A 22,954-nucleotide genomic window follows, 5' to 3' on the forward strand; every position below is an offset into this window, starting at 1 on the left:
TCATCGGCAAACTTAACAATGAGATTGGACGCGCAGGAGGAAATACAGTCATGGGTGAAGAGAGTGTATAGCAGAGGGCTCAGGACACACCCCTGAGGGGCACCGGTGTTGACCACAAGGGTGGAAGAGGTGTTCTTACCCACTCTGACACTCTGTCTACGGTTAGTGAGGAAGTCCACAATCCAATTGCACAGAGAGGAGTTAAGTCCCAGTTGGTGGAGTTTGGGACGGAGTTTGTATGGCCGGATGGTATTAAAAGCCGAGCTGTAGTCTACAAAGAGGAGCCGTGCATAGGTGTTCCTGTGTTCCAAGTGCTTCAGTAATGTGTGCAGCACTGTGGCGATCGCATCCTCGGTTGACCGGTTCTCCCTGTATGCAAACTGGTGCGAGTCCAGGGATGGTGGAAAAGCAGCTCTGATGTGTTTAATGACCAGTCTCTCCAGGCATTTGGCGGGAATGGGGGTGAGTGCCACAGGTCTGAAATCGTTCAGACATGTGACATTTGACTGTTTTGGGATGGGAACGATGGTTGCTGCTTTGAAACAGGATGGTACCAGTGAACAGGACAACGAGGTGTTATATATAGAGGTGAAGACGTCCGCCAGGTCCGCAGCACAGTCTTTTAGCACCCGGCCCAGCACTCCATCTGGCCCGGCCGCCTTCCTGGTGTTAATGCTCCGGAACACACGCCTCAGCTCATGAGTGCTCAGGACTGGAGCAGGGTCAGTTGAGGGGAGAGGGGACAGGACAGGGTCGGTGTTCTCCCTATCAAAACGGGCATAAAAGAGATTTAGATCCTCAGCCAGAGTAGAACTGTCGGCTGAGGGTGATGGTGTTCTCCTTTTGTAGTCCGTGATAGCCCTGATGCCCTCCCAGACCTGCCTTGGGTTTGTGTTGTTCTCAAACCTGGCCTAGATACGCCTCCTGTGCTGCTGCTTAGCAGTCTTGATGCCTCTTCTCAGGTTGGCCCTGGCAGCACTGTATGCCTCCTGGTCCCCGGATTTGAAACCGTTGTTCCTCGTTCGAATAAGTTGTTGAACTCCGTGTGTCATCCAGGGTGGATTATTAGGGAGCACACGGAGTCGTTTCCAAGTTGTTACATTGTCCACACAGAAACAGATGTAGTCCAAGACAGTGGAGGTGTAACTGTCCAATGCGACACGATTGTCAGTGTCCTGCACCTTGAATACATCCCAGTCTGTGCAGTGGAAACAGTCCTGAAGCATCGGAATAGCATCCTGCGGCCATGTTCTCACGGTTTTGGTTGTAATCCCAGTGCTCTTGATCTTTTGTGTATATATTGGGTGTAGCAGAAGGGAGAGATGGTCTGACAGACCCAGGTGGGGATAAGCCTGGGCTCTGTATGCATTCGCCATGTTGGTGTACACCTGGTCCAACGTTCTATCTCCTCTGGTAGCACACTTCACATTTCGGTGGAAATTGTGAAGTACAGATTTTAGGTCCGCGTGGTTAAAATCCCCAGCCGCAATAAAGACACTGTCCGGGTGTGCTACCAGGCTGTTATTGATGCTGCTGCTCAATTGTGCTAACGCTAGCTTAGCATTAGCATCTGGTGGAATGTAAACAGCGCAGATGTAAACGGCAGAAAATTCCCGAGGGAGATAGAATGGACGGCACTTTAACACCAACAGTTCTACCTCTGTACTGCACAGTCTTTCCGTTACCGTGACGTTCGTGCACCAAAAGTTGTTAATATAGATGCACAGCCCGCCGCCGGTCTTCTTACCCGAGTCCGCAGACCTGTCGGCTCGATAGGCGGTGCGGCCTGCTAGATCAATAGCCGCATCGGGAATGGCGCTGTCCAGCCAGGTTTCAGTGAAAATCATGCACGAACAGTTATTAAAAGTCCGTCGAGTGGCGATCTGCAGTCGTATTTCATCCAGTTTGTAACGGATTGAACGGGCATTGGAGAGGAATATGGTCGGGAGTGGTGGTTTAAACGGACTAGTCTTTAGCCGTGCCCACAGGCCTCCCCGCCTGCCTCTCTTCTGCCTCCGCTCGCAACGTCTCCTCCTGCGGCTTGCTGTTGCGGGTAGCCCCGGGGGTTGCTTAACGATCTCCGGGGGATGAGATACTCGGATGTTAGTTGAAGATCTCCACGGCTTAGTTGTAGTAGATCATCTCTGTTGTATTGAAGTAACCCCAGACTGTGTGAAATAATACCCAGTACCACCAAAAGTGCAAAAGTGTAGGAGCTCCGGGCCGCTGCGTCTGTGCGCGCCGCCATTTTCATATACATACTATGACATATAGCATGTCTACTACATCTGTTTCTGTGTGGACAATGTAACAACTTGGAAACGACTCCGTGTGTTCCCTAATAATCCACCCTGGATGACACACGGAGTTCAACAACTTATTCGAACGAGGAACAACGGTTTCAAATCCGGGGACCAGGAGGCATACAGTGCTGCCAGGGCCAACCTGAGAAGAGGCATCAAGACTGCCAAGCAGCAGCACAGGAGGCGTATCGAGGCCAGGTTTGAGAACAACACAAACCCAAGGCAGGTCTGGGAGGGCATCAGGGCTATCACGGACTACAAAAGGAGAACACCATCACCCTCAGCCGACAGTTCTACTCTGGCTGAGGATCTAAATCTCTTTTATGCCCGTTTTGATAGGGAAAACACCGACCCTGTCCTGTCCCCTCTCCCCTCAACTGACCATGCTCCAGTCCTGAGCACTCATGAGCTGAGGCGTGTGTTCCGGAGCATTAACACCAGGAAGGCAGCCGGGCCAGATGGAGTGCTGGGCCGGGTGCTAAAAGACTGTGCTGCGGACCTGGCGGACGTCTTCACCTCTATATATAACACCTCGTTGTCCTGTTCACTGGTACCATCCTGTTTCAAAGCAGCAACCATCGTTCCCATCCCAAAACAGTCAAATGTCACATGTCTGAACGATTTCAGACCTGTGGCACTCACCCCCATTCCCGCCAAATGCCTGGAGAGACTGGTCATTAAACACATCAGAGCTGCTTTTCCACCATCCCTGGACTCGCACCAGTTTGCATACAGGGAGAACCGGTCAACCGAGGATGCGATCGCCACAGTGCTGCACACATTACTGAAGCACTTGGAACACAGGAACACCTATGCACGGCTCCTCTTTGTAGACTACAGCTCGGCTTTTAATACCATCCGGCCATACAAACTCCGTCCCAAACTCCACCAACTGGGACTTAACTCCTCTCTGTGCAATTGGATTGTGGACTTCCTCACTAACCGTAGACAGAGTGTCAGAGTGGGTAAGAACACCTCTTCCACCCTTGTGGTCAACACCGGTGCCCCTCAGGGGTGTGTCCTGAGCCCTCTGCTATACACTCTCTTCACCCATGACTGTATTTCCTCCTGCGCGTCCAATCTCATTGTTAAGTTTGCCGATGACACTACAGTGCTCGGACTTATATCCAACAACGATGAGACAAACTACAGGACAGAGGTGCAACAACTAGAGTCATGGTGCCACGACAATAACTTGGTCTTAAACACCAAAAAGACCAAGGAGATCATTGTAGATTTCCGGAGGAAGGGTCATAACAACCATTTGCCTCTCTTCATTGGCAGTGAGGCGGTGGAGAGGGTGAGCAGTTTTAAATTCTTGGGGGTAACTGTGACCGAGGACCTGTCCTGGGGCAACCATATCACCTCAGTTGCACGGAAGGCCCAACAGCGCCTCTACTACCTGAGGAGACTGCGGAGCGCACACATTCCCAGATCTCTGATGTTGAACTTCTACAACTGTGCCATCAGCAGCGTTCTGACGTATGGATTTCTAGTGTGGTTCCCCAGCTGCACCAAGGCCGATCAGCAAGCACTCCAGCGGGTGGTGAAAGAAGCTGGCAGAATTATTGGAACAAGTCTGCCAGAGATTAGTAATATCTTCCCCACTCGCTGTCTGAGGAGGGTGCACAGTATCCTGCGGGACCAACATCACCCTGCGCGCCACCTTTTCCACCTGCTGCCCTCAGGGAGAAGGTACAGGTCTATACAGGCCAGAACATCCAGACTGGCCAACAGCCTGTATCCACAGTGCTTAAAGTGCTTCAAACAAAGTGCTCAGTAACAGAGTGCATGTCCTAACAAACATTGCCTTATATTCCTTAAGAGTATGTAGGCAGGGGTTTCAGGGGTTTGCCGTCATCAAGTCCGATGAAGATAGTTTGGACAAAGGCAAATGTGTGAACCAGCTTCCTGGGGTAGTCTAAATGCAGAGCATAGATCAAGCCAAACAATAAAGCAAATGCATCTGCAAATCTGGGAATATCACGCATCACCTAGTCGCCTTTCACCACAACAGCCATGCTTGAAGAAGTAAAATGGACTGGACTGGGAAGCGCCGTCGGTAACCACTGTGAGAAGGGCAACTGGAGTGTCAATGAGGGTCGACTCATCCAATGCGTCCGCCCGGAATAGACACAGTATCAATGGTAAATGGCCTGTATTTGTATAGCGCTTTACACATTCAGTCATCCACACATTCACACACATTCACACACAGGTGATGGCAAGCTACATTGTAGCCACAGCCACCCTGGGGCGAACTGACAGAGGCGAGGCTGCCGGACACTGGCACCAGCGGGCCCTCTGACCACCACCAGTAGGCAACGGGTGAAGTGTCTTGCCCAAGGACACAACGACGGAGACTGTCGGAGCCAGGGCTCGAACCGCCAACCTTCTGATTACAATACAAACTGCCAACTCTTGAGCCACGATCGCCCCAATTAAATAAGTAAGGTTGGTTTGAGAGAATGTGACAAGCATGACCTGTAATCTAGCAAAACATTCAGCAGTGTAGTGGGTTACTTTGTAACGAGTTAGGGTACTCTACTTTTTTTGAAAAATGTACATTAACGTGTTAGCTTCTTGCATTACATAATTTGTATTTTTGTTATTTTTCTAAAAAAAAGTAATTTTTTATTTCATGACTTTATCTCAAAAAGAAACTAAATCTTGACTTCAGTCTGGTTTTTGGGCCACCTGCAGCATAGCCATAGTGCTGTAATACGCCTGTGCCCTGCTCCTGACCTGTGTGTGTTTGGGTGTGAGGGTTTTATAAAGAGAGGGCATTTTGTTTGTACAATTTGGTAGCTGCTAGGGTATTAAATTGTATTTAAAAAAATCCATAGCATTTTATCTTACTGGCAGAATTTATGTAATACAAAAATACACTTACATTACATGTCTAAAAGAATTCTGGGTCCTCCTCCCACAGGTATACAGGAAGGGCACGAAGTACTGCAGTGCGTTTCATGTTGATATCAGGCGCCTCCTAAAAAGGGAAAAGAAAAGTTCATTTAACGCAAAGTTTTCAGGTGTCATTCTTTGGGGAGAATACATGTTTATGAAACTGCATGACATCAGACTCTACTAAATTTTGGAGACTTTTCTTTTAAGATACAAGCCTGATGCTTAACATTGTCCACCCCAGCTGTGAAACTCAGAAACCAGTCTTACTTGTTATCATCTATCGTCCACCTGGGCCTTACACAGAGTTTCTGTCTGATTTCTCAGACTTTATATCTAATTTAGTTCTGAGCTCAGATAAAATAATTATTGTGGGTGATTTTAACATCCATGTAGATGCTAAAAATGACAGCCTCAACATGGCATTTAATCTGTTATTAGACTCAATTGGCTTCTCTCAAAATGTAAAAGAACCCACCCACCACTTTAATCACACTCTAGATCTTGTTTTAACATATGGCATAGAAACTGAACATTTAACAGTGTTTCCTGAAAACCCTCTCCTGTCTGATCATTTCCTGATAACATTTACTTTTACAATAATTGATTACACAGTGGTGAAGAGTAGACTTTATCAAAGTAGATGTCTTTCTGAAAGTGCTGTAACTAAGTTTAAGAATATAATCCACCCACTGTTATCATCTCCAATGCCCTGTACCAACATAGAGCAGAGCAGCTATCTGAACGCTACCCCAACAGAGGTCGATTATCTTGTTAATCATTTCACCTCCTCACTACGTACGACTCTGGATACTGTAGCTCCTGTGAAAACTAAGGCCTCAAATCAGAAGTACCTGACTCCGTGGTATAATTCTCAAACACGTACCCTAAAGCAGATGACTCGTAATCTGGAGAGGAAATGGCGTGTCACAAATCTAGAGGATCATCATTTAGCCTGGAGAAATAGTTTGCTGCTTTATAAGAAAGCCCTCCGCAAAGCCAGAACATCCTACTATTCGTCACTGATTGAAGTAAATAAGAACAACCCCAGGTTTCTCTTCAGCACTGTAGCCAGGCTGACAAAAAGTCAGAGCTCTTTTGAGCCAACCATCCCTTTAACGTTAACTAGTAATGACTTCATGAACTTCTTCACAAATAAAATTTTTATCATTAGAGAAAAAATTACCAGTAATCATCCCACAGATGTAATATTATCTACAGCTACTCTTAGTACTATTGATGTTAAGTTAGACTCTTTTTCTCCAATTGATCTTTCTGAGTTAACTTCAATAATTACTTCCTCCAAACCATCAACCTGTCTTTTAGACCCCATTCCTACAAAACTGCTCAAAGAAGTCCTGCCATTAATTAATTCTTCGATCTTAAATATGATCAACCTATCTCTAATGATCGGCTATGTACCACAGGCCTTCAAGCTGGCTGTAGTTAAACCTTTACTCAAAAAGCCATCTCTAGACCCAGCAGTCTTAGCTAATTATAGGCCAATCTCCAACCTTCCTTTCATATCAAAAATCCTTGAAAGAGTAGTTGTCAAACAGCTAACAGATCATCTGCAGAGGAATGGTTTATTTGAAGAGTTTCAGTCAGGTTTCAGAGCTCAGCACAGCACAGAAACAGCTTTAGTGAAGGTTACAAATGATCTTCTTATGGCCTCTGACAGTGGACTCATCTCTGTGCTTGTCCTGCTAGACCTCAGTGCAGCGTTCGATACTGTCGACCATAATATCCTATTAGAGCGATTAGAACATGCTGTAGGTATTACAGGTACTGCACTGCAGTGGTTTGTATCATATCTATCTAATAGACTCCAGTTTGTGCATGTAAATGGAGAGTCCTCTTCACACACTGAGGTTAATTATGGAGTTCCACAGGGTTCAGTGCTAGGACCAATTCTGTTTACATTATACATGCTTCCCTTAGGCAGTATCATTAGAAGACATAGCATACATTTTCACTGCTATGCAGATGACACCCAGCTCTATCTGTCCATGAAGCCAGATGACACACACCAATTAATTAAACTGCAGGAATGTCTTAAAGACATAAAGACCTGGATGGCCGCTAACTTTCTGCTTCTTAATTCAGATAAAACTGAGGTTATTGTACTCGGCCCTGAAAATCTTAGAATTATGGTATCTAAGCAGATTCTTACTCTGGATGGCATTACCTTGGCCTCCAGTAACGCGGTGAGGAACCTTGGAGTCATTTTTGACCAGGACATGTCCTTCAACGCACATATTAAACAAATATGTAAGACTGCTTTCTTCCATTTGCGCAACATCTCTAAAATTAGAAATATCCTGTCTCAGAGTGACGCTGAAAAACTAGTTCATGCATTTATTACTTCCAGGCTGGACTACTGTAATTCATTATTATCAGGATGTCCAAAAAACTCGCTGAAAAGCCTTCAACTAATCCAAAATGCTGCAGCAAGAGTCCTGACAGGGACTAGAAAGAGAGAGCATATTTCTCCTGTTTTGGCTTCCCTTCATTGGCTTCCTGTTAAATCCAGAATTGAATTCAAAATCCTGCTCCTCACATACAAGGTCTTAAATAATCAGGCCCCATCTTATCTTAATGACCTTGTAGTACCATATCACCCTATTAGAGCGCTTCGCTCTCGCTCTGCAGGCCTACTTGTTGTTCCTAGAGTATTTAAAAGTAGAATGGGAGGCAGAGCCTTCAGTTTTCAGGCCCCTCTTCTGTGGAACCAGCTTCCAGTTTGGATTCGGGAGACAGACACTATCTCTACTTTTAAGATTAGGCTTAAAACTTTCCTTTTTGCTAAAGCATATAGTTAGGGCTGGACCAGGTGACCCTGAATCCTCCCTTAGTTATGCTGCAATAGACGTAGGCTGCCGGGGGATTCCCATGATGCATTGAGTTTTTCCTTTCCAGTCACCTTTCTCACTCACTATGTATTAATAGACCTCTCTGCTTCTGTTTACATTATACATGCTTCCCTTAGGCAGTATCATTAGAAGACATAGCATACATTTTCACTGCTATGCAGATGACACCCAGCTCTATCTGTCCATGAAGCCAGATTATTAACCTCTGTCTCTCTTCCACAGCATGTCTTTATCCTGTCTTCCTTCTCTCACCCCAACCGGTCGCAGCAGATGGCCGCCCCTCCCTGAGCCTGGTTCTGCCGGAGGTTTCTTCCTGTTAAAAGGGAGTTTTTCCTTCCCACTGTCGCCAAAGTGCTTGCTCATAGGGGGTCATATGATTGTTGGGTTTTTCTCTGTATCTATGAAGCGCCTTGAGGCGACTTTTGTTGTGATTTGGCGCTATATAAATAAAATTGAATTGAATTGAATTGAATTGAACAACCTTTCTGTCTCTTGTGACAAAGAGTCTGTTTCTTAATCATTTCACAAAAACCCTACACAGTATTTTAAAATAGTGTTCTTCAGATCAGAGCTGTAATCTATATAGAACATGGGGTTCAAAGCAAGGAAAAATTGTGTGTTTATCAGTGAAACTTTTAATTTGTGTTAATTTTATCATTATCAATATATGAAATCTTCACCTTAAGGGACTTAATGAATGGTTTCTTCTAAAAATTAGAAATGATTGAGTCATTTCACATCATATGAAAATATTAATTTTTAATACAAATTTGGCCCTACAAAAATGGAAACTCAGTAACAAAGATAATGGAGATTCTCTAAACACGAGCGAATATCACAGTAAAATTGTTGATTGTGATTTACACATTGGATGTATCCTCAGTGATTTGGTACAATTATACAACATTTTGTAAGAACTGAACAACTGATGAAACAACTTACTTATGTGACCACATATGAAGTGTTATAACTTACCACAAAAGGTGAACTGTGCCACTGACCCTTGGTAGATCTGCACATGATAAAAAAAAATGCATTATAAATACTAACACAGCTCTTAATAATTAAACTGGTGGGGTACATTTAAGATGTTAATGTCACAAAATAAAATAGACTGGTAGAAAGAAGTACAAGGAAATGGTAATGGGGGAGCCATGAAAATATATCTTTTCAACATGATTCAGTGTGACAAAGCCAGGGCATGATTTTAAAAAAACAGGTTGTCATGGTCCTGGGTCAGTGACCCAGTGTTTTGAGTTTCTTGTGCCTCTGAGTTTTTTGTATTATGTTCTTAGTTCTCTTTGTTGTCCCAGCTTATTCTTTAGTGTAGTGTCTTAGTTTGGTTTTCTTGTATTCTGTTTAGTTCTGAGTATTTGGTGGCTGCCCTCTGTGTTTCTTAGTTGCTCTGTCTCCCCTAGTCTAGTTTGCATCTGTGCTAATTCCTGTTTTACTTTGAAGGTCTGTGTCTCATGTGAGTGTATCCTACTTTGCTCCCTTGTCTCGTCAGTTCTGATTTCTCCCAGCTGTGCTCTCCTTCTGTGTCTCATTCCCCTCGTTACTTCCCATTGTATTTAAACCCAGTGTTTCTCTGAGTCAGTGTCGCGTTGTCCCTCAAGCTGTGTGTTTCCTTGTGTGCCTCTCTGCAAGGTGTGAGTTTATATTTTCCCAGTTTAGTTTTGTATGCTCGTTTTCTGTGACCAGCAATTAAAGCTGTGATTTTGAGTTCATCCCCTGAGTCTGAGTCCTGCATTTTGGGTCCAACTCCTGCCTGCCGCACAGCGATTCATGACACAGGTCTTTTAACCTAAAATGGCCTGACATGGTTTAATGGCCATGAAGAAAGGACTCTTCAATAGATCTTTCAACTCACCTGTGTTTACTGTCTCCACCTGAAATTAATTGCAGTCTGAATTTTTTTTCTTCTGTCTTTTTGTCTTCGGTCTTCAGCCTTGGAAGAAAAAAATAAAAATATTGAAAACCTTATCAGCACACTAAATATACAAAACCTTGCTATATTTCAATTGTTTTAGATAGAAGTTGCCACTTCTAGCTAAGTCACTTTTGAATGATGCTAATGAGAAGAAGAAAAAAACCTGCCGAACAATGAGGCTGCTGTTGTAAAAACGCCAACTTTCTTGCGTTGGCAAGGGGTCGTTAAAATATCACTAAGACCCTTTATGTGTGATTCTTAGTGAAACTGTGTTTTAATCGGTTAAAACTGTAAAACTGACGACATAATCTATGTTTGAAAAAGAGCGCAAACAACAGCGAACAACTATTCACCACCTGGGTCTGTGCAAGAACTTCTTTTCGAATGCGCTGTTGTGTTAAACAACAGCGCATTCGAAAAGAAGTTCTTGCCTGCAACATATTAATATACTTGCTTTTTATGGAAAAAATAAACATAACAAAGGTTCCGTTTTACTTACAAGTTTCTCCAAATGTGCTCTCCAGTCGCTTGAGAAGGGCAGCCATATTGAACAGAATTTTCTGTCAACGTCGTTCAGGTTAGAGAGAAAACGTCATGACGTAGTTGACGTACACATGCGGAGCTCGAAAAAAAAACATTTACTCAAAAATCATAATTAAGAAAGCAGTATTTACTCTTAACTTCTAAGCTATGTACAATTATAACTGTTTGAATCGTTAACAGAACAGAAAAGTTTTAAGTTGTTTCAACTTTGTGAGGAATTTTAATTGTTATAGCCACAAACTTTATAAGTCAGGTAGACTGTTGGGGTTTACAGTGTAGGAACGACTGGCCCTTAGGTATTATCGTCGATGTGTATCCCAGTAAAGACGGAAGGGTGGGCAAAGTGCAAGTGAAGGTCATTAAGAAAGAGGGACCAAAGCTTTACGTCCGACCCGTGAATGAGATGATCTTGCTCATTCCTCCAGATGACTGAAATGTGTTTGACCTTGTCATATTAGTAGGTGAAACCTGCTGAATTTCAGACGGGGAGTGTTCTTTCACCATGTAACCGTGTTCTGTTTAAATAGATTTTCCCTGAGAAAGTTACTCTTTAGTGCCCCCTTCTGGCATGACCTGGTGTAACATGCGCAAATCTGTCTCTGTTCTATGATGTCATCAGAAAGTGCATGCTATTGTTTGGGGAAAAGACTTCTCCTGTTCTCTGCTGTAGTGGCAATTGTCTCCCTTAAGATGGTCTTTAAGGGCATTGTCGGTATGTAATTCTGTTCCATCCTTACTAATGAACAAATCTACTTGAAGAAATGTGATTGCAGTGTTTACTTAATAGAAATGTTTGTAAAGAGAGGATTCGCTAACGCTTTTGGCTAAACAAGTCATTTGTACTGTTATTGTGTATTTGTCCTCATCTATGATTTCTAAGAGCATTTCATGTTATTTCTCAGTTTTACCCTACTTCAACTGGCCTAAGTAAAGGGAGTGAAGTCAAACCCTCTTGTCTGCGTGGTCATTTTGAAGAGGAGTTTAGTCTGAATGTCGACTCTAGCAAGGCGTTAGAGGCAGAGGACATTACAATTCCATAAACACTGCATCTCTTATTTGTTTTTCTCATGTCACTTGTCCGCTTCTGCTGAATCCTCTACATGCACTCTTAGAAAAAAACAAACATTAGTAACACACATGGACAATCCTGGTGGTCAGGCGCAGGTCGACAGGTTCCAGAGGTGCTATAAAAAGACCATAAAGTTAACCATCCATAGCTGTGGAAAGAAGTGACACTAGTTTCAACACAGGGAATGTCTCACATGTTATTCACATTGTCAAAGTAACCTTCACATTTTCCCAACAACACAGTGTAACAGCATCACCACTCATAACCTATAAACTCAGTTTTCCTCATACATGAACCCAGAAATCCTGTCGTAGAAAAACATCAACCAGCTGTCCTGTTATAAATCACATGATCAAACACATGAAGAACTGTAATGCTGTAGAAAAGAAAATGCAAATGTTAGCGCTGCGCAGGCGCATACACTTTGTCACAGTTACCTCTGTAAGCAAAACAAGATAGTGAATAACACCCCTGGTAGATGCATAGACATAGAAAGTGGCATTTAAAAGGTTAAATCATCATGCAACCTCGGATGTTGCTGTCATCTTTCTGCTCCTGTAAAAAGAAACACACATAGGCTGTGTCCCAATTAAGAGACTGCACGCTTGAAGTACGCGCACTACGCGTACTACGTAAGGTGCGTACTATAAGTACGAGAAGTGCGGAAGTGAGAGGCTTGTGAAATGGGACGGTATACGCTTCGTTGCGCTGTTCAGGTTGCCTAGCAACCATGATACTAACCGCGAGACACGTTACATACAGCATTGTTTGACAGAAATGAAGGAGAAAAATGTTTTGTTGGTCATTCATTTTTGTCATGACATCACTTTGATTAGCTGAGTATCTGAGGCTGAGACCACGGGACTGTAAAACATGATTGTTGGGCTTCATTTCTGTGCTGAACAGTCATTTAAGATTAGTTAGTAAATAACAATTAGTTAATGTTGTTCATGAGACTAAAGTCATCTCACTGTGGCAATGTAAATATAATATGGCCAATATTATAGTATTGTCAGATTATTATTATGATAGATAGATAGATAGATATATCTCAATCACTGACTTTCAGCTTGTGTTTGTGGATATATGACTGACTTTAATTATTAAACATTCGCACATAAATAAGTGACATCATATTCAGTACTTTTGACAGTTCACTCTTCGGCCGCTCCATCTTATTAGGGAAATTCCACATACATAAATGTAAATTTCAAAACTCAACCCCATCATTTAATTTGTTTTTGATTGAAATTGAATATTACTTAAACTCTCTTAAATTAACTTCCAATAAAAAAGGTTTATCATTGATTGAAATTCATTCAGAAATGTTTAACGAATGAGCTGTCACAACTTTCAAGTACAAAGTTGTTATAAAGTCTGTCACATTCCCCCCCCCCCCCTTTTTTTCTTTTTTTCTTTTTTCTCCATTATTTATTTATCCTTCTTATTTCATTGTACTGTATATTGTTACTCTTATTTGCCTTGTATGTCTACTGTACAAACTGAACTGGAATGACTGACTGTTCGCTTTATGATTTCAATAAAGTTTGGAAAAAAAAAAACAACCTCTTCGGCCGCTCCCTTCTGCCGTATTTTGCGGCACAATTCTCCACACCCACCGCCGCGCTATGAATTGTGGGATATATGGGACCACGAAGCGTGCACCGGACAACGCTTGATATTTGGGGAAATCGACGGCGCATTTGGAGTATGCATTTGAAGCACATTTCGAATTGGGACAGCCGTTGTCGCGTGGCGGTGATGTAAACGCACTTAAAATGCATACTTCAAGCGTGCAGTCTCTTAATTGGGACACAGCCATCGATTCATCATCACCTTTGTCAGGTGAGGGTTAACTTCGCACAGTGATGTCAGTCAGTCTGTCAGCTTCTGTCAGCTTTTACCAGTCAGTCCGTTTCCCATTTTTATTTTCACTCATTCGTTCATGCATTCATTCATTCTTTCTTTGCTGATAGTGGAACCTATCGTCACATTTAGTTTCCACTCTCAGCAAAATGACGTCATTCAAAAGAAAAAGAAGAATTTTTGATCGGATTACCTCGCTGAATCCTTTTTGGGCAGGGACACTCTTTTTAGTTTCCCAGATAAGTGACTTTCTCCTGAGCCCATTTTAATGTGGAGAAACTTACTTGTAACAATTTTCTCGACGACATGTAGTATAGCGTTTTCTGTTCTAATCGTGCAGATCTGCTCAACAGAGATTATTGAACAAAACTTTCAGTGCACTGTGAAAATATCAAAAAAAAAAAAGGCCTTGTTAAGTCATGATACAAGCTCCTCATCTCAGGAGGGTAAATCATACCATTAGCATGATTTATCATACCATCATACTAATTGGCAGGCTCAACTTCACAACAAAAGAAAAACCATCAGTTAGATTCACCCCAAACCATCCATCAGCCACACAACACACAACATAATCCTAATATGTTATTAGATATGAGTTTAAACCCCAGGTCTGTGCTTTTCACTCATTTAGGCCACACATTTTTCTTTTTTCCGTCATCATAAAACGTGTGACATGTCATCAGGTATCTCACAAAACACATTTGTTCTTATGTATTCAGAGTTGTGTATCTGGGTGCAGGATTCACTCGCACATCAAAACAGGAAACTCAGTGTTTTACAGTCTCCACTCTAACAAACTCCAACACATCCCATTCACTCGTGCTAGAATTCAGTCACCTTTCATTAATCTAAGAACGATCAACAAATTTGCATATAAGCTATTAACCCACTAAGTTGACAGGACAACAGAAATGCATGTTCAAAATGTTATCACAAAAATAGAATTTCCCTCATACAGTAAATTACTTGTGCTGCATCAATCAAGCAGGAAGCTTCTCCCAATTTACTATGTTAACAACTAAATTTATTGTCTGATCACTGGTTGGTCAAACCAGAATCTTTTTTCCCACAAAAGTTAAACTGTTGTCCTGTAACCTAGAGAGTCAATTTTTTGCATTGGATAAATTCAGCATTTGATAACAAGTGTCTGCTAAATGTACACTATTTTATCACTGATGAGAGATAACAAGCTAATTTTCATTGCATGTGTGTTTGTGTTATTAGGCAGTGTGACAAAGTGGCAATGTGTTTGGATACTTTCTGCCCAGTTTGACCCATTTAGCAGAAGTCAGCCTGTTTAAGGCTCTGATATCTATTCTGTATGACTTAAAGCAGTTATGACATGGTCTGATTTTCTCACCCAATAAAGGAATTGTTAAGGTTCAAATATTGAGGAAGGAGAGTACAAACAACCATTGGTCCAGAAGAGCTTGGTCAAACAATTGATTTTAATGAATACCCGCGTGGGAAGACCACTCTGTACGCAGACAGGAATTAATCTTCGACTTAATCAAAGCATACACAGATTTTTATAGCATCAGGGTTTGAATTAATGACGCCCCTTCATACGTCACAGACAGAATATATACATACGTCAAATCAAAACCACAATGACTTTTAACACGGTTTAAAAGAACATTGTCTTCTATCTCGTCTGGAACACGAGCCCCACATCCTGCCAGACGCTGTTCCTCTTTCCAGAGACAAACATGACCAACTTCTCACCTATAAATGAGTCTAACTAATGTGTGTATGTGTTGACCTTACATGCTCTCTCATCTCACCCGTTGCACTTCTGACCTTTTACCAGAACCGAGGCTCATCCTTAAGTACAATAACCTAACTGAAGCTATATGTACTATGTTGAATAAATGTTTTAATCAAGAACCTCTACTAAAAGCTTAATAAAAGAATATAAAAGTATAACAGACAATTTGAATAACCTAGTAATTCAAATAGCCTCGTCTAACCTGCTCCTCAGAATAACTTAGACTCTGCTTTCACTTCTGCAAACTCTCTGCAACTTCCTGTCAACTCCTGCCTGCAACTTAGTCTTTCTGAAAGACACACACACTGTTTAAACCTCTGAATACAATATCAATACTGTAAATTATATTATTAATGCAATGGTAATGATGATGATTATTTAACAATAGCAGTAAAATAATTTCCCTGATCCACAGAATATTTAATATATCAGTCTACTCTTCATTCTATCAGACACAGTTATCACAGCTCGGACATTTCGTTTTTACATTTTCTTGTTAGGGCTGAAAACCCCGACTTGTTCCCCTCTGCAGGTCATCAAATGCACCACAGAAGTTTGTATTTGCACAAGCCTGTATATGTTTGATGGCTTTATTATTCTCTGTTCAAAGACAATAAATGTGGAAAACGTCTCATGTAGTATCAGCTTCATTTAAAAATGACTGCAAACATTTAGAGAACATGTGCTGCTGTTTGTCCTACATTTCAACACTGAATGAACCCTGAAAACGTGATGGCAGGTGGCAGATTGGAGTTCACATGAAATATAGGCTGTATGAAGACTGGAAATATAGATGATACAAATATGCAGCCAAATATTTGTGGACATGGATAAACAATCTGATCCAAAAAGCAGGAAGTGACACAGCTAGAAAATGAAAGTGTGTAACAGCTGAAGTCAAATGTAATGCAGAGTTGAATCTGCACTTGGATCCATTTGTGAAAGGTCCACATGTAGGGATCACATGAGTCCTGATGTTTGTCAGTCCAGCTTGATAACTCCATCTACTGTGGCTACATATACTGGGCTGGTAGCTCCATAGTGTTGGAAAGAAACTATTCAATGTGCAAAGTTTAAAATCAGAGGCTCTTCTAACACAGGAGCCATGTTGAATTTAGATCACAGCCGACCACCGGCAGTCTGAAATGGAATGAAGCCCATTGACAGCCAGTAGGTCTAAACAGGAACGCAGCCATTTGTATGTGTGGCAATGATGTGGCTGCAGCTGACACAGGATTGGTTCAAACTAAACATCAGACGCATTTCACAGAGTTCACAAATAAACTCACGTTTTTATCTTTGAAGATGATCATAAAGTAGAATTTATGGTCCAGTAGAAACAGCAGGAGGTTTGAGCCCTTCTGATGCAGCAGAAACAGGATTTGGAGGAAGATGTTAATAGATTAGAAAGAATTGTACACTGTGAATCAATGCAAGTCTTTCTAGATAGACAGATCTTTAATAATCCCTCAGGTAGGTTCCTCTGGAACAGTCACAGATAGAGACTCCAATTCTGACGTCCTTTGAAAGCCTGACTTTGAATTTTCATCACTCGTCATGTACACAGATGTTAATTCTACATATTCCTAGTACTGAACTCTAAATCAATATGAAGAAAATGCTCCTACTAATCTGCATATATGTTGATATCAAATCCTTTTCCAGCCCATGGATAAATCTCTTTAAATCTTTCAGTCTGATCAGAATGGGCAGTGTTGTTATTGCGGCACTCCCTGATGTTTGAAAAGCTAAATGTCCATTTTAAAGTGGTCGTGTGTAGGATTGTGTTTTCCTTCCTTTGTGCAGTTCTTACAGTAAACATGTTTGAATGTTTCCTGTTCCCCTGATGCTGCTTCCTGTTGGATAAAGTTGGTTTGGAACATGTTCTTATAGGTTTCAATGAACTTCAAACTGGGATCCACTTACAAAACTGTCTCATTTTATTGGAACGATCCACATTTGCATCCATTCACGGTACATTGACATCTGAACATGTTTGTACACATGATGAAAGGACAGATGGTGTTTGTGTGTCCTTCTTAAACTTAGTGTGAATGTTTCATCATGTAGAACTACTTAGAACAAAGTCTTTGGGAACATTTGGAGAACACGTTTAGGAAAGTAACATCCTGGTAGAACATTTTCTTAAAGCAAAGCAGAGCTGCAACATGACTGTGAGGATTCAGAATAATAAAGTCAGAATACTTAATTATTATGAATACTAAAGTGCACCTTAATGCTGCCAATGAATACACATGTTCTTTGTGAAAGCATGTGTGAGCACAGCTGACATGCACTACACTGACCCCACTCGCCCCATTTCTTCATCCACTTCTTGCTCTTGTGCTTGAAATGAGACGCAGACGCAGCAAAAGTAAGAGGCTCTAAAATCCACAAAAAGGGAGCTTGTTAGATCAGGATGTTGGATGTGATCCATAGAAAACATGGATAATACACCACTTTATTTGAAGACATCTGTAGCACTGCCTCAGTTCTGGATGTTTCCACAGACTCCTCTGTGCACCTAAAGAAAAGGTCAAAAGTCAGCAGCACATGTAGTTGGGACAATTCTTCAGTCGCACAAACTATACAATCATTTTCCTCCAATGACGACTTTTCACTTGCAGAAATGGTCCTGTGTGATTTCTAGGCTGTGATATGAAAAACTAGTTCCTAATGGCAGCGATTCACTCAGTAAACATGTGTTTCCTTCACCAACCTCACACACAGATCCAATAAGATCAGGAAGTGGGCAGTATAGTACAATATGTGTTATTTTGTACTGTACTGCCCAAACTAAAGATCTGCTGAAGTGTTGGAAAGGATTCAGAGGTTTATTTTGGACGATACAGCAGAAGATCAGACATGAAAGTGGAGATAACACAGAAGACCTGCAGCAAAGGGTCAGAGGTCAGACTGGGCCACTGGATTCAACAATGAGCCAATGATCATCAAGCAGTGACTAAAGCAGAGCCCTGACGTTCTGACATTTATCACACAGTTAGAACAAATGTCTGCTGATGACTTCATCTCATGAAATGAATGATGGATGTCAGTTCATTGATCAGCTGAGCTGCTGCTGCTGATCTTCATCGTCACAGAAACATTCAGCTTGTTTCAATCAGTAAATAACTCCCACTACTCTCAGTTTGAACTGTTCCCACTCAAAATGCTGTCAGAACAATGATCATTGTAGAACTTCACAAACATCACATGTTGTTTTCCACATGTAAGATCAGCAAACATACAGAAACTTCCTGTTGCCACACACGGCCTCTAAAATCTCTTCCACGGTTTCTGTCTGAACTCTGTGTTGGATCCACAGGAAAAAACAAGATCTTATTAACATGGTTTTCAATGTGTCTCCTTACAAAATGTCCAACCAATGAACAAATGTGTGTATTTGTGGAGGCCGAACAAAAGCATGACACATTTCTCTGTTTCTATAAACTGGAGTCAAACACAAACATGAAGAGTTTCATTGACAGACTCCAAAATGCCCCCGCAGTGAATCAAAGGGAAATCCTACAGTGTGGCCAGAGAATCTTAATGGCTTCAACATCAACACATCCACGATGTTGGATCCAGTTCTACCTCACAGAGTTACTAAGACACACCCTCTGCCAGCATTACAACAGCTCCACCTGTTTCACCTGCCTCCTCAGCATCTGTACACCTGAAGAGAAAAGAAAGGCTCCAAAAGCTCAAATCTACAAAGGATTCATGAAGTTTCATCCAACAATAACATGTTTGCCTTCCACAGTGTGCTGTTAGACACCACTGTACCTCTGCCATTTCAAAAAGAGCAGCTTGCTAACATTTTGGCTCCAAACACTTTGTGTTTAAGTTCCTAATCTTTGTTTTCTTTGTGAAGCCAACAACATCTGGAGCTTTTTGACTCATAGAAACATCATTTTGTTCTTTAGATGACAGCAGATTGGGACTGAATAATCAATCACTATCAAACCAATGAAGGCAAAAATGCTGATTTTACAGGAACTTTGTTGGAGAAGCTGTAAAGACATGAAACTGGTGGCGATCCCAAACCAGTTGATAGTGCTGATTATTCCAAATAAAGCTGTTTTCCATTTGAGATGAAATGACTTTCTGTCCTGATATATAATAAAGATGTTGTTGTTTTTGAGCCCCTGTATTAAAAGTAGATCCAGTTTAAAGTCAGCTTGAGTTTGATGTCTTTATGTCAAAGCTGCTCATGATGTTGAGCTGCTGATGGAATAAAAACAGTGAAAAATCTGCCTCAATATAAAAGCATGTAGTCCAGACTTAAATGTAGCCTATTGTTAGCTGAGGTCCACATACAGTGTTTGACAGTGTAAACTGTGTGAAAGGGCTGCTGGTGGAGCTCACTAGGATGTGCCACGAGGTGGAGAGCAGCTGGCCTGGGTTTGATTCTGACCCGGGCCACGTCCCTTTCTCTCTCCCTCTGCTTTGCTGTCACTTATCTTCACTGCTCTGTCCAATAAAGCTGAAAAAGGCCCCGAATCAAAGAAATCTGCCTGCAGCCTCTGAAATGTCTTCTGTTTCCTTCCCGACGGCTTTTTCACCGTCAGCCCATCAGACAGTCCAGCAGCATTTATGATAATGTCATGATTTTGAAGAGACTGCTATGGTGGCCTCCCATGACCCCCAGCCTCATCTACACTGAGATGCAGACATTTGAAAACATTCAGCACACAGCAGAAAACTGAATAACAGTATAACACAACAGTCTGTGTACAGACACACACTGACCTTTCATGTAGTCAAAGGAGTCAATCAAACACAGCTAGTTGAGTCATTTCTTGTGTGAGTCTAAAGTGAATCTAGTATTTGAAAGTCCACTTCCTGTATTTGTTGTTGAAGACTTCTTCAGCTTCTTCTCAAGGACATCAGCTGCTTGTTTGGCAGCAGAGGCAGTTAAGAAGCTTCCTGAAAAACACTGAACAGTGAGTTCACTGTGGCATATGACAAATTCAGCTTTCTATGTGCAGATGTGTCTGTGTCAACCTTTCAAATGCTGTTGAATCAAAAACATCAGCGGCTCCTTGGCTGCTCACTTCATGCACTTCTGTCTTTGTGACAGTCCAATGACATCACAGCTGTTTCCACCCCCAGTGTCTCAGGACTGGACACCTTTAAACATGTCGAGGATCAAACAGCCGTCCAGCTAAACATACATGAAACTATCAAAGCTGACAATCATTCCAATAACATCTAATGGTTCATATATATAGACACAGCACTACAAGGAAATGGCTCTCAGCATCTGGCTGTGGTAACAAATGAGTCCCTGTTTGTGTTCAAATTGTGTGCATGTTTTAGACGTGTGTCACATGTAGAAACACAAAAATCCCACAATGACTCAAAGATGTGTTTGACACAACTGTGCAGCTGTAAGTTGTTTCTAATGATTCATTGAAGCTCTTCTAACTTTCTGGAGACGATCAGTACATGAATCTGTTCAACACGACAACAATTTGACTTCAATGTGAACGTTTGCCATTAAATAACCTTCTTCATCCAGCTGACAGCATCCTTCATCCTATGAACAGTTCCTCCGATTGATGACAAACCTCTGACATGATCTGCTTGAGGAGCTTTTTCGTGTGAAGCTCTCTGAGCTCAGGGCTAAGTTGCTGTGTTTCATCTTTAAGAGCTGCTGCCTCCTCGCCGTACTTGTTCTTCTCTTCTTCTCCTAATGACACCATTTCTGCTTCATATCTTTCACTGGGCCTAAAACAGATGAAGAGTAGATCTACTGCTGTTCACTGTTTGTGTCAATATGGAGAAATATGAAAAGACAAACACAGCACATACAGAGAAATGTAGACAGGATGTGCAGCCAGTGCAGTAAATGGTCAAAATATCAGCTCTTTGGAAAATGATCCTGATGAACATGAAACTAACATCCAATGAGAAACACAGCTTCCTTGTTTCATGTCCAATAACAATAAATGAAGAGCTAATAAAGAGCTATTCTATTGTAAAATGCTGAGATGATTATTAGACAGAACCCAGCGGCTCACCAAAAGCCTAAATTGAAAATCTATATGAAAGTAATCTATGCTCATATATGGCAAAATCCTTTAACTGTCACTGTGTTTTTCATCTGTGCTCTTGTTGGTTGGACAAGTTTGTAAATGACAAAGAGCTCAGTGGACTTTGCATCCATCAAATCCTGTTAGATGTTTAGATTGTTTTTCACAGCTTTGTGATGAAGACTAAAGAACAGAGATATGAACTATTGCCAATATGAATCCCGATGGCATGACGTGGGCATAGACCCACCAAAGCAACACTCAGCTCACCTCATTCCAGGCGCTTGTCTGCTGGAGACCATGAGCCTTGTTAGTCACACATTAGCACCGTGGTAGGAAACAGCCTCCATCATTTCATTAGATCTGAATTTGGACTGTTTCCCTCTGGATGAGAACAAAGTCTGTCAAATCTCTTTATCCAACACAAACTATCAAACACATTGGCTCACAGTCAGATTGGCTTTGTATGGATGGTGTAACAGGGGGCTGGGAAAGGATGCTGAAAGCTGAATATAATACAGAACAATAACAGGACATATAATAATGTAGCAAACATGATCTTCAACAGGCACACTTCTATTATTCATGATCACAAACACAAAGAACTTGTGCAGCCCTGATATCAGCCTTAATATATGAGTGTGTTTGCCCAAAGATTGAAACAGCATCAACATGACAGGTGTAAGAAATCTTCTCTCAGCCTTGTTTGGCAGAAGATCCCTGCAACAAAGATTGTAGCTGAAAGATGACGTATGTAAAGTTTGCTCTTTGGGAGGGTTGAGGCTGTTTTTAGACCTTTGATAGTTTCCGATCCAGTTCTGAGAGACAGAAATAAAAACAACATCATTAAGATCAGATCATGGAGCTGTTTTCTGCCTTGTTTCTATCTTCATATTACAAGACTTTACTACAATAAAGATGCTAACATGTATCTGTAGCAACAACATCATTGAATCTATAACAACTGGAGCCAAAGCAGTGGCCTCTGCTGGGATCACTGGTGAGCCAACACTTCCTTGTTGGATGCAGACTTCAGGGCTTCCTTTTGCTCCTCCGTTATAACTGTTCTCTCTTCTCAACAAATGATGACACAAAGGAATCAGCAGTGACAAAGATGATGCTGAAGAGAAGCACACATTTCACACATATAACAGACCAGTCCAGTTACACACACCTCTGCTTGACATTAGGCCTAAAACAAAGACAAAAAACTCTAACTTGACTCTAAATAGAAGAAACTGTGCTTATTTATATTTGACACACATGCTTCTCTTTGTGTAAACACACATTGCACTATAAGGGTAACCTAGCACACAATGATTGGACAGCACAGTGATGATCCTTGGAGATCCTATACGAAGCAACACAGAAACACTGAGAACTTTAAACATTGATTATATTGAGATAAGCAGCCGACCCAGTCTAGATAAAGGCGAGCAGCTGGGACCGCTGTTGCACCAAAAACAGGTTTCAGTGTTTCCATGTGTTTGTGTGTGTGTGATGTCTTTACTTATACTGGTCAATAGACTTTAGTCAACACATTATTAAAAGGTGTTGTTAGATTATAATATTATTTTATGCCATGTTATACCCCTAACTAAAGATTGTGAATTATGTAGTTTTAGTTTGCATTATTCTCCTGAATTAGAAGAAGCTG

General features: G+C 41.7%; 1 protein-coding gene and 1 long non-coding RNA gene across 2 annotated transcripts; both read right to left on the reverse strand.

The window, feature by feature from the left end:
- Positions 1 to 5,095: 5,095 nt before the first annotated feature.
- Positions 5,096 to 10,941, reverse strand: LOC120731889. The gene is made up of 4 exons (XR_005695440.1): positions 10,510 to 10,941; positions 9,951 to 10,028; positions 9,056 to 9,092; positions 5,096 to 5,292 (listed from the first exon to the last, which is right to left on the reverse strand). It is a non-coding gene; the product is annotated as an uncharacterized LOC120731889 (long non-coding RNA).
- Positions 10,942 to 20,025: 9,084 nt separating this feature from the next.
- On the reverse strand, positions 20,026 to 22,574 carry zgc:113176 (uncharacterized protein LOC554708 homolog). Its single transcript, XM_040029216.1, has 3 exons — positions 21,568 to 22,574; positions 20,833 to 20,992; positions 20,026 to 20,426 (listed from the first exon to the last, which is right to left on the reverse strand). Exons 1-3 carry the CDS (start codon positions 21,597 to 21,599, stop codon positions 20,379 to 20,381), a joined length of 240 nt encoding a protein of 79 aa, XP_039885150.1. The 5' UTR covers positions 21,600 to 22,574; the 3' UTR covers positions 20,026 to 20,378.
- Between the last annotated feature and the right edge of the window lie 380 nt (positions 22,575 to 22,954).

This window comes from Simochromis diagramma, unplaced genomic scaffold (genome assembly GCF_900408965.1).
Source record: "Simochromis diagramma unplaced genomic scaffold, fSimDia1.1 OVJJ01000483.1, whole genome shotgun sequence".
NCBI classification, from domain to species: Eukaryota; Metazoa; Chordata; class Actinopteri; order Cichliformes; family Cichlidae; genus Simochromis; species Simochromis diagramma.